The sequence below is a fragment of the Phocoena phocoena genome, chromosome 19 (assembly GCF_963924675.1).
Source record: "Phocoena phocoena chromosome 19, mPhoPho1.1, whole genome shotgun sequence".
Classification (NCBI taxonomy): Eukaryota; Metazoa; Chordata; class Mammalia; order Artiodactyla; family Phocoenidae; genus Phocoena; species Phocoena phocoena.
This window is the reverse complement of record NC_089237.1, coordinates 54,237,993-54,255,135: the sequence shown is the minus strand read 5'-3', so window position 1 is coordinate 54,255,135 and position 17,143 is coordinate 54,237,993. Positions and strand designations below refer to the sequence as shown.

General features: G+C 42.9%; 1 protein-coding gene across 1 annotated transcript in view; it reads right to left on the bottom strand.

Annotated features, from left to right (window-relative positions):
- Nucleotides 1–17,143, bottom strand: part of DNAH9 (dynein axonemal heavy chain 9) — a 300,462-nt gene that overhangs the window by 213,815 nt on the left and 69,504 nt on the right. Inside the window, 5 exon segments of the mRNA XM_065896659.1 lie at nt 3,640–3,766; nt 4,075–4,205; nt 6,706–7,576; nt 14,631–14,797; nt 15,392–15,614. Of these exon segments, the coding sequence (XP_065752731.1) occupies nt 3,640–3,766; nt 4,075–4,205; nt 6,706–7,576; nt 14,631–14,797; nt 15,392–15,614 (1,519 nt within the window).

The following is a 17,143-nucleotide window of genomic DNA, read 5'->3' as shown; positions in this document are numbered from 1 at the left end:
AAGAATACACTACTAAATAACCAAGAGATCACTGAAGAAATCAAAGAGGAAATCAAAAAATACCTAGAAAGAAATGACAATGAAAACACGATGGCCCAACACCTATGGGATGCAGCAAAAGCAGTTCTAAGAGGGAAGTTTATAGCAATACAATCCTACCTGAAGAAACAAGAGAAATCTCAAATAAACAACCTAACCTTAGACCTAAAGCAATTAGAGAAAGAAGAACAAAAAGACCCCAAAGTTAGCAGAAGGACAGAAATCATAAAGATCAGATCAGAAATAAATGAAAAAGAAATGAAGGAAATGATAGCAAAGATCAATAAACCTAAAAGCTGGTTCTTTGAGAAGATAAAAAGAATTGATAAACCATTAGCCAGACTCATCAAGAAGAAAAGGAAGAAGACTCAAATCAACAGAATTAGAAATGAAAAAGGAGAAGTAACAACTGACTCTGCAGAAATACAAAGGATCATGAGAGATTACTACAAGCAACTATATACCAATAAAATGGACAACCTGGAAGAAATGGACAAATTCTTAGAAAAGCACAACCTTCGGAGACTGAACCAGGAAGACATAGAAAATATAAAGAGACCAATCACAAGCACTGAAATTGAAACTGTGATTAAAAATCTTCCAACAAACAAAAGCCCAAGACCAGATGGCTTCACAGGAGAATTCTATCAAACATTTAGAGAACAGCTAACATCTATCCTTCTCAAACTCTTCCAAAATATAGCAGAGGGAGGAACACTCCCAAACCCATTCTATGAGGCCATCATCACCCTGATACCAAAACCAGACACAGATGTTACAAAAAAAGAAAACTACAGGCCAATATCACTGATGAACATAGATGCAAAAATCCTCAACAAAATACTAGCAAACAGAATCCAGCAGCACATTAAAGGATCATACACCATGATCAAGTGGGGTTTATTCCAGGAATGCAAGGATTCTTCAATAAACGCAAATCAATCAATGTAATACCCATATTAACAAACTGAAGGATAAAATCCAAATCATCATCTCAACAGATGCAGAAGAAGCTTTTGACAAAATTCATCACCCATTTATGATAAAAATACTCCAGAAAGTAGGCATAGAGGGAACCTACCTCAACATAATAAAGGCCATATATGACAAAATCCACAGCCAACATCATTCTCAGTGGTGAAAAACTGAAACCATTTCCTCTAAGATCAGGAACAAGACAAGGCTGTCCACTCTCACCACTATTATTCAACATAGTTTTGGAAGTTTTAGCCACAGCAATCAGAGAAGAAAAAGAAAGAAAAGAAATCCAAATCAGAAAAGAAGAAGTAAAATTGTCACTGTTTGCACATGACATATTATACATAGAGAATCCTAAAGATGCTACCAGAAAACTACTAGAGCTAATCAATGAATTTGGTAAAGTAGCAGGATACAAAATTAATGCACAGAAATCTCTTGCACTCCTATACACTAATGATTAACTATCTGGAACAGAAATTAAGAAAACACTCTCATTTACCATTGCAACAAAAAGAATAAAATACCTAGGAATAAACCTACCTAAGGAGACAAAAAACCTGTATGCAGAAAACTATAAGAGACTGATGAAAGAAATTAAAATGATACAAACAGTTGGAGAAATAGACCATGTTTTTGGATAGGAAGAATCAACATTGTGAAAATGACTATACTATCCAAAGCAATCTACAGATTCAATGTAATCCCTATCAAATTACCAATGGCAGTTTTCACAGAACTAGAACAAAAAATTTCACAATCTGTATGGAAACACAAAAGACCCTGAATACCCAAAGCAATCTTGAGAAAGAAAAATGGAGCTGGAGGAATCAGGCTCTCTGACTTCAGACTATACTACAAAGCTACAGTAATCAAGACAGTACGGTAGTGGCACAAAAACAGAAATATAGGTCAATGGAACAGTACAGCAAGCCCAGAGATAAACCTACGCACATATGGTCACCTTATCTTTGATAAAGGAGGCAAGGATATACAATGGAGAAAAGACAGTCTCTTCAATAACTGGTGCTGGGAAAACTGGACAGCTACATGTAAAAGAATGAAATTAGAACACTCCCTAACACCATACAGAAAAATAAACTCAAAATGGATTAAAGACCTAAATGTAAGGCCAGACACCGTAAAACTCTTAGAGGAAAACATAGGCAGAACACTCTGTGACATAAATCACAGCAAGATCCTTTTTGACCCACCTCCTAGAGAAAGGGAAATAAAAACAAAATAAACAAATGGGACCTAATGAAACTTAAAAGCTTTTGCACAGCTATGGAAACCATAAACAAGATGAAAAGACAACCTTCAGAATGGGAGAAACTATTTGCCAATGAAGCAACTGACAAAGGATTAATCTCCAAAATTTACAAGCAGCTCATGCAGCTCAATAACAAAAAAACAAACAACCCAATCCAAAAATGGGCAGAAGACCTAAATAGACATTTCTCCAAGGAAGATATACAGATTGCCAACAAACACATGAAAGGATGCTCAACATCACTAATCATTAGAGAAATGCAAATCAAAACTACAATGAGATATCATCTCACACCAGTCAGAATGGCCATCATCAAAAAATCTAGAAACAATAAATGCTGGAGAGGGTGTGGAGAAAAGGGAACCCTCTTGCACTGTTGGTGGGAATGTAAATTGATACAGCCACTATGGAGAACAGTATGGAGGTTCCTTAAAAAACTAAAAATAGAACTACTATATGACCCAGCAATCCCACTACTGGGCGTATATGCTGAGAAAACCATAATTCAAAAAAAGTCGTGTACCACAATGTTCATTGCAGCTCTATTTACAATAGGCAGGACGTGGAAGCAACCTAAGTGTCCATCAGCAGATGAATGGTAAAAAAGATGTGGCACATATATACAGTGGAATACTACTCAGTCATAAAAATTAACAAAACTGAGTTATTTGTAGTGAGGTGCATGAACTCAGAGTCTGTCATACAGAGTGAAGTAAGTCAGAAAGAGACAAACAAATACCGTATATTAACACATATATGTGGAATCTAAAAAAAAAAAAAAAAAAAAAGTTCTGAAGAACCTAGGGGCAAAACAGGAATAAAGACGCAGATGTAGAGAATGGACTTGAGTACACAGGGAGGGGGAATGGTAAGCTGGGATGAAGTGAGAGAGTGGCATAGGCATATATACACTACCAAATGTAAAATAGATAGCTAGTGGGAAGCAGCCGCATAGCACAGGGAGATCAGCTCGGTGATTTGTGACCACTGAGAGGGGTGGGATAGGGAGGGTGGGAGGGAGACGCAAGAGGGAGGGGATATGGGGATATTTGTATATGTATAGCTGATTCACTCGGTTATACAGCAGCAACTAACACAACAATGTAAAGCAATTATACTCCAATAAAGCTGTTAAAAAAAACAAAAAGCCACTGATGGGCTGGGGGGATGGGCATCCTGAGAAGCAGTAATGGTGGAAATGAAGAAAGCTCTGAGGTTAGGTATGATGAGGCTCGCAACACAGGTCTGAAATACATACACCGCCTAAGGGGGCGTAACGGGGAACCTGAAACTCCTGGTGGAGCATCCTGGTCCTTCTGAATGTTTCTACAGGCACTTCCCCAGCTTACCTGTTGTGGGGCTGTGCTGTTGGAAAGGATGTCTAACAGGTCCGAAGAGGAGAGAAAGTAAAACCTAGGGAAGGCAAGCCTTTTGGTGTCCAGGTACTCCGCCAGGGCCTTCTCACACAGGTACAGTCTGTGGGCACAAAGAATTTCCTAATTAGGTTTGCCTAGATCCATAGGCACATAGATGTTACCTAAATGAAAACAAGTGCGACCTATGGATTACACGCAGAAATCATGTATGCGTGGAACATGTATGGGTATTTGCAAACATCACAATAAACACCTCTAATAATACCCCATATTACCCGACCACACAGGCAAATCAAGGTACACAACCAGACATACTCTCTCACTCGGGCAGTTAAATAAGGTAAGGATCTCAGAGACAGAGTGGGGAAAGGAAACACATTACAAAAGGGGCTGCAAACCGACCATCACCTGCTCTGAATATCTTCCAACTTTTCATAAAGACCTGATTTGTTGGTGGCTTCCACTACGTTTGGAGTTTTGTGAACATCATAAGCTAACTCTTTAAAGTCAATATCGATGCCTTCAAATCTTTTAGAATCCTGCAAATAAAAATGTGGAAAAAAATTAACTAACACCCCCTCAACTTTAAGAAGCTACCTTCATGTACTAAGTCTGCTTTTGAAAACTGCTCCTAGTTGTCTAATACAGAGATTAGTCTCAAAGGAGGAAATGCCTTTAGCTTGAAACAGTGGTCTGCAAACATTTTGGTCTTGAAGTCCCTTTATGTTTGTAAAAATTACTGAGGAGTGGAAAGAGCTTTTGTTTATGTAGGTAATATTATATCTATCAATGTATATTCTATATTAGAAGCTAAAGTTGAGAAATTCTAAAAAATATTTATTAATTCATTTAAAAAATAACAATAAGAAGCCCATTATGTTAACATGATAACATATTTTTATCCAAAATAATTATATTCTCCAAAACAATATATCTTAGAGAAAAAGTGGCATCATTTCATGCTTTTTTTTTTTTTTTTTTTTTTGGCAAATATCTTTAATGTCTAACTTAGAAGATGGCAAGATTCTCTTCTCTGTTTCTGCATTCAGTCTGTTGTGATATCACATCATGTAGCCTCTGGAAAACTCCACTGTACGCTCATGGAAGAATGAGTTAAAAAGGCAAATACCATCAGTATTAATATAAAGATAATTTTGACCTTGAGGATCCCCTGGAAAGGTCTCAGGGACCACCTCCAGGGGTCACCAGACCACACTTTGAGAACTGTTGGCATAAAATACATAATTCCTGTCAGGGAGATGGTGGATCCAATGTTCTTTCTGGGTCCAAGCAAAAGTTTATATAACCGAAGTAAGTGTTTCCACAGCAAATGTGCTACTATGATGTCAAAGTTAGTTAGATATTATCATTCCCCCCAAACGCACACACCCTCACAGTGTTGTTGAAATGACTGAGACAATAATAAATGCAAAGCACTTTAGGCCAACACCTGGCACCTGATGAGAGCTTGTGTGGCTATTATTACATTAACAACAATCATAATGGTATGTGCTGTGTGCGCTACTTTAACTTCTTGAAGTAGGGACTAGTATTAGACCCAATTTACAGATGAGAAAACCAAGACGCTGAGAGCTTAAGTAACTTCCCTAAGGTCCTGCAACTCAAACCCGGGCCACTGGCTCCAGTCTGCTGGGACCTCTGTGATCTGGGCCTCTCTCCCAAGAAGATTTAAAAACAAGAGGGTGAGGTGAAGTAAATTACGATTCCTCAGTGAGATATCTTATGCCAATTAAAAATGAAAAAGTATCAAGGTTATAGAAGTATCGGAAATATCTGACATAAATGTTCAAATGAAAAGAGCCGAATAGAAAATTGTAATTACACTGAGAGCAGTTGTGTAAAAACATGTATGTATGTGCAAAAAAGTTGGGAAATATTCATAATGAGTGAAAATATTTACTAGGTAGGGTGTAAGATGATGACTGATTTATTACATTTCAGAGTTGTCTTTGTTACCATATTGTTAATGCAAAGAAAATAAATGTATTTATATGTTTTACACACAAACCTGAAAAGTTAATGATATGAATTCTTTACTATGTTGGATTGAAAGTTCTCAAATGTCTCCTTTAAAATGTGTACAAAAGTCTCCACCTACACCCCCTTCTCATTAAACCTGCCCTTCTTCAATCATTAGCGTTGGAGATTAATAAAATCTGGCGTATTCAATTTCGCTTAATGACAATAGCTATAGCAGGATTATTTTCTGTTATTTTTCATTGCAAACGTACAATCTTTAATCTGCATTATTACACTAAATATGCATTTGTGGGATGAGCTGGAAAAATATCATGTTTTGATGGAATGCTTTAACTCTGAAACAAGATCTGGACAACATATGACATTTTGGAAGCAAACTAATTTGTAAGCAGAGAACTCGCTGTGCTGCTGTGCTGCTGTGCTGAGGGACACAGAAGAAGTCTGGAAAATCTCTTTTTAAATGAATTAGAGTCCACTGGTGGGGCGAAGTACATTAATGCACATTAATTAGGACAAATTACAAGGGGCAAGCAACTACAGGAAAGGTAGTAATGAGAAGAATGCATATTTAGAGAAATTCCTCATTTAGTATTTAGCTGAAGACTGGTATTTAGCCTGCTGGCACAGGCCCGAGTTTTACAGAACAGCTCGCTGCAGAGAAGGAACTTGAGTTTGCCTGGAAAAGACACTCACTTCCAATCAATACCCGCATTGTAATTATGTGTGGAGCACCCCAAGAGCAGCTCATATTTTTGACCTCCTTTCTCCTGTACACTTTTTTTGGTTTTGTTTTTAAAACCAGTTCTCCTTTCTTTTTCCTACACATTAGGAACAAACTCGCGGGCATACATGTCACTTTCTCTCTTTCCCTCTGTCTGACTTTTGGTGGCTTGGAAGGTCAATGTCTATTGGAGGTACCCCTGGGTGAAGCCAAGGCAGGGAGGCAGAGAAGGAAAGGTCTAGAGGATACAGGAACTGGGGGATCGTCCCTTGACTCAGGGATGGCAACAGAGGGAGCAGGATTTCCACAGCAGGTACCTGGGGCAGCTGAGCCCGGGTATCTTCAGATCCGATGAATATACTTCCTAGATGAGACCATGTGCGCTGCACATCAAACCAGAGGGAGATGACGGTGTCAGCAGTGGACAGCTTCTTCTGCCAGCCCGATACTTCCTCCAGGAAGAAGGTAATGTACCTGGACATCATCAGGTTCTGAAGCTGGACTTGGTTATCCTCCAGAACCTCAATGAGGTCCTCGTCGGACCGCAGCAGAGGCACGTGGGTCTGCGGGTGGGGCTCGAACTGGAACTCCATGCGGACCCAGGTGGTCTGCAGCTCCTTCAAGACCTTCTCCATGCCCATCTCTTTCACAGCTCTGTCTACAATGCCCCGGACCTCGTCCTCAAAGTGGTGGAGCTGAAGCTGTAGGAGGTGTGCCAGGGTGGTGCCCTCATCCATGGTGAAGGTCACGCCCGTGGCCTGCATCAGCTGCCTCCAGTGCCGCTCCCGCATGGCCGGGTTCTGCAGTTCGGCCACAGCCCTCAGGGAGGTCAGGGTGTTCAAAATGGTGCTTTCCAGGCCTGTGAAGGCATCCCAGGCCCTGACCTCCTTGTCGAGGTTCCGGATGTGCCTGGCAAACCACTGGCACTCCAAGTCCATGGCCTCCACATTGATATCCATCCACGTGGTGGTCTCCCAGGCATGGATACTGGAGGTCACCATCCCAATTGTGTCCCAGAGCTCCTTCAGCTGGCACGCCTCCTTCCTGCACTGCCTCAGTTGCTTATAGTCAGGGATGGTGACCTCAAACAAGCTAGCAGACTCAGAAATGGAGGCCATGGTGGATTCCATCTGCTGGATCTCCATGTGCCTGGCATCCAGCATCTGATGAGGGTCAGTGCTATCAAACCTACAAAACACAATGTTTTCCCTTTATAAGTAGAGCACACAAGCGCCATCTCCTAGAATCACCAGAGTAATGACAGCTCGAATCCTTAAATCCTTAGTATTTTAGCAAAGGGCAGGGACTTTCACCAAAGCCTGGGAAGAAAAGACATCGGGGTAGGTTGGAGTGGGACGAACATAACCAGTTAGCGATTCAAGAGGAACACCTTGTCTGGATCTGTTCTTCACATCTGAGAGGGTAATAAAAATACTCCCCACCTCCCCCACCCAGGTGCAGTGCGAAATACTCCTTTGTTCAAGCCCCCTTTAGACTCTGCTTCCACTTGCTGGCGTCCAGCTCACTTGACACAAAAGAGCATTGTCCTGTTACTGCAGAGGCTGTACAGGCAAAGCTCCCGCCAAGCTACTTGTGGTGGGTGGTCTGTAAGTGACAGAGACCAATCCTGACCTACTCTGGCATCGGTCCCTCTAGGGCAGTGGCTCTCGGTCTTGGCTGCATGTTAGAGCCTCCTGGAAGCTTTCAGTGATCTCCATGGTCAGGCTGCTCCCTGGTCTCATTCAATCAGAATCTTTGGGGGCGGGACCCAGGCAACAGCATTTTACAAACTCCCCAGGTGATTCCGATGTGCCAGGTCGGCGTCCTTCTCTGTGGTGAGGCTCATGCTAACAGCCTGCATCACCTTCAGGAAACAGTGTCTCCAGATGTGAGAACCACTGATAGGGACTTTGCAGTGTGCACACAAAGCCCTCACCGCGGGCCTGCACTGCTTGGCTTTCCCGCGCTGCAGGCCTCCTGTCAGGCTCCACATCTCCGAAGTACCTCCTTCAAGCCTCCCCTGATCTCCTCCCGCATCCCGCGGCAGCCTCTGGTTCTGCGCCGCACGCGTATAAGCACTCCATCGCGCTTTACAGCTCGAGCCCACGTTTCCTCCCCCTCTTCTCCCCAGTGGGTGCTCACTGCCCCCACCGTTCCTCCTGGTCCTCATGGCCGTGAGCCTCCTTTACCCTGCGGCCCCTCCAACCTGTGTTCCCGGCAGAGCCTCTCCTCCAACATAAGAGCTGCACGTGCACAGGGACCCACATGGGTCAGGAGCACCCAGAACAATGTTCAAGGAGCCTCTCATTTTCCTCCCCCAGCCTCCCTTTATCCTTTCTTCCCATCACCAGTCTCAGATCTTCTTGTTTCTGTGTGCATGGAAGGCTAGATAGCAGGGATACCGTGACTTAAGTGTGAATACCATCTTTCTCTAAAATCAGAATAGGGTATCACGGGGTCCAACATAAAGGGAAAGTTGAGGGGAAAGGAGTGATTAGAGAATTGGCCATTTCCTCTGATCCCGTGTGTGTGTGTGCGTGTGTGTGTGTGTGTGTGTGTGTGTGTGCGCGCGCGCGTGTGCGTGTGTTGGTTGGTGGGGTACAGAGGGGAGGGAAAAAGGAAGAAGATGACATACAAACTCCTTTTCTTGAACTGTCTCTCCTCTCAGTTGTCTCTGGAAATATTTGACTTGACGGATGGAAAGTAATCCGAATTAAAGTCATTTACCTGAACTGCTTGCCACTTAAGCCTAATTACCATGCAACACAGTAACAGTTACGCATACCATTAAACTAGTGTCAGATTAACTTTGACGCTTGCTATGTTTGATTCCCGCCTGTTCCATCTAAATAGTTTCGGCTCATGTGCCCTGGTTGTGTATTTTCATCTTAAGAGAATGAGACTGAATGTGTGTCTTCACTGTTGTCCAGTCCCCAGGTGTTTCAGAATGGGTTGGAGTTCTCAGGGTTGAAGAGGGCCCTCTGTCTACATAGGCAAGTAGCTTTCTCTTCTATGAGAGCAGTAGAGAAAGAACTGGAAGGAAAGAAATGTAACACCTTCGTGGCAAGTGGGTCAGCAGGAAAGATTACCAAGCATGAAGGTTCCTTCTGCATATTCTCTCCAAAGACTAATTGTTGGAGTGCGTAGTGTGTTGGTTCTACTTTTTAACTTCATTAGAGTGAACTTGGAAAGTGAATTTAGCTACTTGGTGTCAGTTTAAATCAGACAAATTCTAAAAGCCCACATTCTGTTTAATTTATTAATGGAATAAAATTCAGGCATATTCGATAGGATAGGTGCTATCAGAGTGTTGGGGGTCTGTGGACACAGAAGACAATGAATGATCTCCCTAACTCTTCTTTCCTCAGTGCACATGAACATCCTTGAATCAATATTGGTTCCTCAAATATTTGTAGGAGGTGATCATTTGTCAAACCTATTCCAAACGTCATCTGCCCCGTGGCATAATTTTTGTTTATGGTTTAAATCTGTGGGTTTTCATTTCCTGTAGCTGAGCACACATAAAAGTTAATTTGACCTAAGTAGTGAAAGGAACCTCTAGACAGGGGAGCAGGTAACCCTCTTCCCATTTCAAAGCTCTAGTGCAAACTGTCAGGATATTCACAGACCTGATTAATGCGCCTAATAAACCTGAAGCAGTTCTCCAAAGCCTGGCGGAACAATACAGTGTGAGAACAAGAAAGTAATAGGTGGGAAAAGGGTGTAGTTAGTCTTTGAAATTCAAATAATAATGCAAAAGTATTTTAATCTAAAACAGAAATGCCTGGAAAATCTGGATGAATAAAACTATAATTAAGAGAAATGGAAATACAGTGCTCATCTGTATGATCTTGGGGAAAGTACAGATTCAGGCCTGCCCTAGACATAGGCACAAAGAGAAAGAGAGGACTAAGTGACTTAAATGAATTCTTGGGAAGTGAGCAGCTGGTAAATGTCAACCTCAGTTCTGTACCTGCACATACAAGGAACAGTGACACACCTGTGCTTGATACCCCACAGGTACCATAAAACTCAGCACGCTCCCTCTGACCTGGTGACCTTTCGGCTCTTCCCATCCTGTGGCCCCATCTCAGGAGCAGCGGAACACACCCCTTCCAGCTTACTGGTCCAGATGGAAGATGGAGAATTACACCAGGCTCTCTCCCTGCTCATCTCCCGTATTCACTCAATCCTGCTGATTCTCCCTCCTAAGTCTCCCTCACGTCCATCCTCCTCCTCCATGCTCACTGCCACGGCTTCAGTTCAGTCCTCCTGCTTCGCACCCAGCTGTTGCAATCACTCATCACCCCATGGAGGCCCCACCTTGAGTCCACCTCGCTCCACTCTGCTCTCTGCAGCCACAAGACTGGTGTTTCCATGATGTGTGCTGTTCTCATGCTTGTACTCCTCAGTGCTCATTCATGGTCAAGGCCTGGTCACCTGGACCTCTCCATCCTCATCTCCCACATCCTGCATCCCAGCCACACATACGTGCAGTCCTCCAGCTGGTTGTTACGTTTTCATCCCCCTGTGTGTCTCTATGTTCTGCTTCCTTTGCCTGGAATATCTTTGCTGTCCACCCCTCTTTTTTCCAAATGGCTAAGTCTCATTTGCCCATTGGCTGAAGCACAGCTTCTGCAAGGGCTGTGAACTGCCTCCCCAGTGGGCGTTAAAGTTGGCCCCCATGGACATGTCTGGTTACTCATTTTTGAAATTGACCCTGAGGCTGTTAAGTCCTTGAGGTCAGGGAATCTGTATTATCTGAAGATCCTAGCACTTAAATCATTTTTTGCTGACTCCACTGTTGAGAACACAACTGCTTTTGCTCTACGGAAGCCTGAGTCATGTGAGTGAGTCAGATTAACTGCAAGAACAGGGTCAAGTTGAACTAATGACATGTCTGAGGATACTGATATGTCCCTGAGAGATTTCATGACTAATACTACTCTTTTCTCCAACTTTTGAAGGGACCAGAGACCCTGCACAAGCAAGATGAAGGCCCTTCCTTCCTCACGTTTGCTGCACTGGGCTATTTGGAAAGCCTTGCTTTGCTGGTTGTCCTGCAGGACAGCACCCAATGGGAGGAGGTCTTTAGGAGGGTTCTCCCCACCGTTCACAGAATCTGGTGGCTGGCCAGCTGGAAACACTGATGGTCTCCATTGAACTGGAGCTTTAGGGATCAAATGCTTTGACCCAGAAACCCCTGGATTATCCTGATCTTGATGTGGGTAAGGAGACTGGATAACATGGCATTCATTCCTTAAAGCCAGGAAGCCTGTGCTCAAGGGCAGGAACTGAACAAGAGAGCCGCTAGAAGTTTGGTGCATCCCTGTCACTCAAAGGGGAGAATGAGTCTCCAATTTCGAGAGGTGTGAGAAGGGCTTGAATCTGGCTATGATGGTTTAGCCGATTACTGAGAAGTGAGAGAGCTCAGCTAGGAATGTGCTGATACAGCTTCGAGTTAAGAATAGAAGGAAGAAGAAAAACTCAACTTGAACATGAAGAAAGAACCTCCCCCAATGACCTGATTCATCCTGCACCTGTCAGACTGCAAGGGCCAGATGAGACACACACTTTCCTTTTCCTCCCAAAGACAAGATCAGCGTGATCTTCACCTATCATCTAATCGGGAACAGAAACTTGCCTTCACAGAGATGCATTTTAGAAATTGATCTGAAAGTGGAGGAACCAGAATTCAACTCATTTGCCACGCACGGTGTCTAAACATTTTAAACACACACATTCATGCACATGAAACTAAGAAACAAACTCATGCGTTGACACCCATGAAGATTCCCTTCAGCCCTAAATCCATGATGCTGCTCTAGTCTTGATCGTTTTCTTGACGAGAAGAGAAAAACATCAAAATTGCAGTAATGTTTGGCTTTCCACACTGCTGTGAGCAGTTCTTTTCAAAGTCTCTTGCAAAGATTCATCTGCATGTTAAATTGACAGATGTGAATTTGCAAGTTAAGGGTAGCAATATCCTTACAGCCAGCAGATAGATATCAATAAAAGTGCTAAGAAAGAAAAGCCAATGCAGCTATCAAATTAAAAAACAACAAGAGCTGATCAATATACACACGTGATGTAACCAGGAAGGAGGGACGCCAGATTTCCAGTAGACACACAGAAACACACCAGCAAACGAGGGCTGTTCCATTCAGGCAGTCTCGGGAGTCTGTTTGGGAAGATATTTCACCAGACATCTTTGAATTCCTTTTTAGAAATTTTTTTAAAAAGGGACAGATGATGTAAAGATATCAGTGTCATTACCTTTGTGGCTGTTGCCTTAGGTGTGGATATTGTTAGCACTGAGCAGAAATACCCAGCTTAATTGCCCGCCTGCCTCACCAGCTTTGGCCCTGTGTGATCAGTGTCGAATTTCAGAAATTCAACTGTATGCCCAAAGGAGAATCAAAAGAATGTGCTTCAGACTCTGAAGGAATAGTCCCAAAAGAAGTTCCACAAATGTTTTGAGCAATAGATGCTTCTTTGGAACAAGGGCATAGCTCCTAAGGCACTTATTCTAAAGGGACACAGACTCATTTGGAGTTATATGCCCTGGAATGATTGCTTAAAAGGGAACCAGTTACTTCCCTTAGGGAGGCAGTCTCTACCTTGGCTACACATTGGAGTCACCTGGGGAGCATTACAAACTACTGATGCCCGGTCTCGTCCCCAGAGAGTCTGATTTAGTTGGTCTGTGGGACAGACTGGACCCCAGGTGATTTTAATGCTTTAGAGCTCCATGTTGTACATTTATCGTAAGCACAGTTTACACATCTGTCCTCCCCTGCCTCTTGACATACTCATCTCGTTCTCTCTAGCCCCAAGTATAATGCTTGGGAGACAGTAGCTGCTTAATAAATGTTTGATGAATGAATAATAGAATAGGTAGGCCCTTACTGTGTGCCAGGTGAGGTGACTAAGTCTCAGTTTGCCTGAAATAGAGGGGCTTCCCTGGATGTATGACTTTCAGTGTTAAAACCACAACCATCCCAATTAGCACAGCACTGTAAATCAACTATGCTTTAATAAAAAAAAGAAAAGAAAAGAAAAAAATCCCCAAAACTGTCCCAGGTAAACCAGGATGGCTGGTTATCCTAGTGCCAGGTCCTATGCCTAAAACTTGCAAAGATTCGTTATTTAATCCTATCAACAACCTTATGAGGTGGATACTATTATTAACCCCGCTTTACAGATGAGGCAACTGAAGCAAAGAGATATTAAGTGACTGCCCTGACTTAGGCAGTGAGCAGTGAACCTGAGATTAGACACCGGTCTTGTTAAATCCAGAGTCCATGTACTTAATCATTATGTTGTCTTTCCTCCCAATAAAGCTGTGATTTTCTTTTTCCATTTTGTTTGTTGCTTTAGTGTGTATCTCTCAATGTCAGATTTCTGTGTGTAAGTAACCCTTGAAAATAAAAAGCTTCCTTGCTCCTTACATAGGGCATTTTTCAGTCTAGAGACCTCCAAAACTACAGAAGAGACCCAGCAGGAAGCCCGCTAGGGAAACAGAAGCAAACCCCGGAGCTGGCCTGAGGGGAGAGTGTCCACTTCAGTTGGCATGTCAGCAGACACAGAGCCGGCTGGTACCCCTGGCTGGAGCCCCCGATGCTGAGAAGCAGACCAGAGCAGACCCTGTAGATTTCTCCACCAAGGCAGTGAGCCCCTGAGAAAAGGAATTGTGTGTGTGTGCACGTGTGGATGGGTGTTGCCCATCCCACAGTTGTTTTGTTCGTGTAAAGACCCCTGACCACAAGTAGGGAGGAGTCTGAGAACTAACTACTAAGCAGAGAAAGTACACCTTGAAGTAAATCCATCACTTCAAATCCTGCCATTAGGCTACTGAAATGCCTTCCAAAATTATTTTAAAATTCTATCAGCCACTATTTTAAACCAAAAGAACAGGAGTCTGGGAGAATTTAGAATACTAACAGTTTAGTAAAAACCTAGTAATCTTACCACACACACTCCCTTTATAGACCTGGAGACACAGAAGCTTCTAGACTTTTTTTAAGTATTTGTACAGTCTTTGTTCATCCCACACGGGCCGCAGTGGTACTCTGTGAACATGAGCACCAGGTTCTAACCAGTGGACCTAAATGGGAGGGAAGACTAGTAACTAGTCTTCACTTGTTAAAAGAATATGCGAACTCCACGGAGAGATCGCCGTGACTTAAGATGCTGCCGTGCTTAAAGGCCAGGAAGCAGTGGTGGCAGCTTGGGTGCATACCTGAAGGGGGCTTCTCTGCGGAATCGCTCCCAGAACCGCTGCTGCTCTGCCTCGAAGGCCGTGCACCTCTGGCGGAGGAGGGTCACTTCATTCGCCTGCAGGGGGGCCACCTGCTGCCTCACGGTAACAGCCATCTTTTTAATGCTGTTCCATTTCTCAGGCAGCTCCTGCAAAGGAGACCTCAGTGTGGTCAGACCCTCCCCCACAGTCCTGAGGCTGGATGCACCCGGATGTCTTCATCTCTGCCCCGATGCCAGGCTCTGATGGCATCGTTCGACCCTTCCTTGACTTGGCTCCCTGGATGCCCACTCTCCCGACGACCACCTACTTCTGATTCAACACTATCCTTCTTGCCCTCAACTTCTAAGCCAGTAACCCTGGCCCTTTTCTACATTTTCTAAGAGTGCCTAGTTATTTCCTTTTATGCCCCAAATCTCTTAGACCATCATAACATTCTTCAGACCTGCTTTTTTTTCTCCGAATGAAAAATTCAGCTCATCCATAATCCTGGAAAAAGAACCCAAACACATCATCCACATCAGTTCTCCCATGTATGTCCAGCGTTACAGTGTTTCATATTTATTGAGTTTCAAGAAAGTGGTACACATTATACACGTGCGACACATTTAGCTCCAAAGCATGGGCCTTGAGTAATCACCAAGCTCTGTTTTTCATTTACTTCAACCCACCTCATCCCACTCTGAAATCCCCAAACTTTCCCTCTATTTCTTTTATTAAGAAAACATAAACTTTGCACTGACCTCCAGCTGCCTGAACAGTGTTTCCGGCAATTCTTGTCCATAGGTCTTCAGCAATTCAATAGTCTGCTTTAAAGGCTCAAACATCTCATCAGTGCTGCTCTGTCGTTCTTTAAGAGCCATAAGGTGTCCCATAATTTCAACTAATCCTTGGAAATCTCCTTTTCTGACTTTCTTGAGCAAGCCATTCTCGCTGTTTTTTATAAATGCTTCAAGGTCAGCCAAGCTGAGCAAAACAAACAGAATGTGAGGAGCCATTCTCCTTTCACTCCTTGAAGATTTATTTAGTTCCCCAACATTAATAGCTATTATTATGGAAAACTCTCCATCCTCCTGGTATTATTATGGAAAACTCTGCATATCCTGATGGTATTATCATGGAAAACTCTCCATATCCTGATGGTAAGATACGACCCTCTTCAGAAGTGTCAACGTCGCAAAGGACAAAGACTTAGCCCTCCATGATGGAGGGTGCATTACTGGGACAACTGGTGAAATGTGAATAAGTCTGTACTATGTAAGTTACTACTTCCACATCAATACTAACTTCCTTGTGTTGATAACTGTACCATGGTTGGTTATCTAAGATGTTATTTGGGAAAGGTGAGTAAAGGTAAAAGAGAATTCTTTGTACTATTTTTACAACTTTTTTTGTAAGTCTGAAGTTATTTCAAAGTAAATATATTACAAATTATGTTGTGAATCTCAAATTATTTTTTAAAAAACTGAAAATAAATACTATGGCCTCAAAGGTCATACACACTTGGGTTTAATTTTGACACTTACTAGATGTGTAACCATGGCCAAGTCACTTAACATCTCTGAGCCTCAGTTTCCTCATCTACAAGATTGGAAAAATCATTTCTTTCTCACTGGTTATTGTGAGAGTTAAATGAGATTCATTCTTGAATTCAAAAATGTTTATTGGGCAACTATTATGAGGCCTAGCCTGCTTCCAGGTTCTGAGAATAGTATAATAAATAAGATAAAGTCTCTGTCCTTATGAAACTTACATTCTAGTGGGAAAAATAAATGTGACACAGATCAATGAGATAAATGGTACAGTTTCACATGGTGATGAGTGCCATGAAATAAGAGCATAGAGACTAAGGTCAGAACTATTTTATATGGAGTGGTCAGTAAAGGCCTTTCTATGGAGGTGATGGTTGAGCAGAAATGTAAACAATATGAAGGAGTCAGCCAAGAAAGAAACAGGAAAAGAGCTTTCCAGGGAGAGGGGGCAGCATGAGTAAAGGCACTGAAGCTGGATTCAGTTTGATTCTCTTGAGGAAAAGGGGAAAGTCAGGGTAGCAGAAGCATAAGGAGAACATTAGTGAGCACCGAGGGAGAAGAGGTCAGAGAAAGGGCCAGACACTGGGAGGCCTTATTGGCCATGGTAAGCAGCTCAGATTTTATTCTAAGTGTGAGAATTCTGAGTAGGAGAGGGGCATAATTTGACTGATTTTCAAAAAGAACTATAGATGGAGGAGAACAGATTTCAGCTGGAGGTGGTGATGATGATGGTGATGGTGACATGGGTGGGGAGACAGAACAGAAGCCAGGGGGGCATTTAGGGACTATTGTGGTTGTCTGGGTGACAGAAGATACTGGCTTTGACCCGGATGGTGGACATGAGGAGTGGTCAGATTCAAGGCAGCTTTGCATGCAGAGCTAATACAACCCACTAATGGGTTGGGGGAGGGGTGTGAGGGAATGAAGAAATCAATAAGGACTCCTGGCAATGGGGTGAATGAT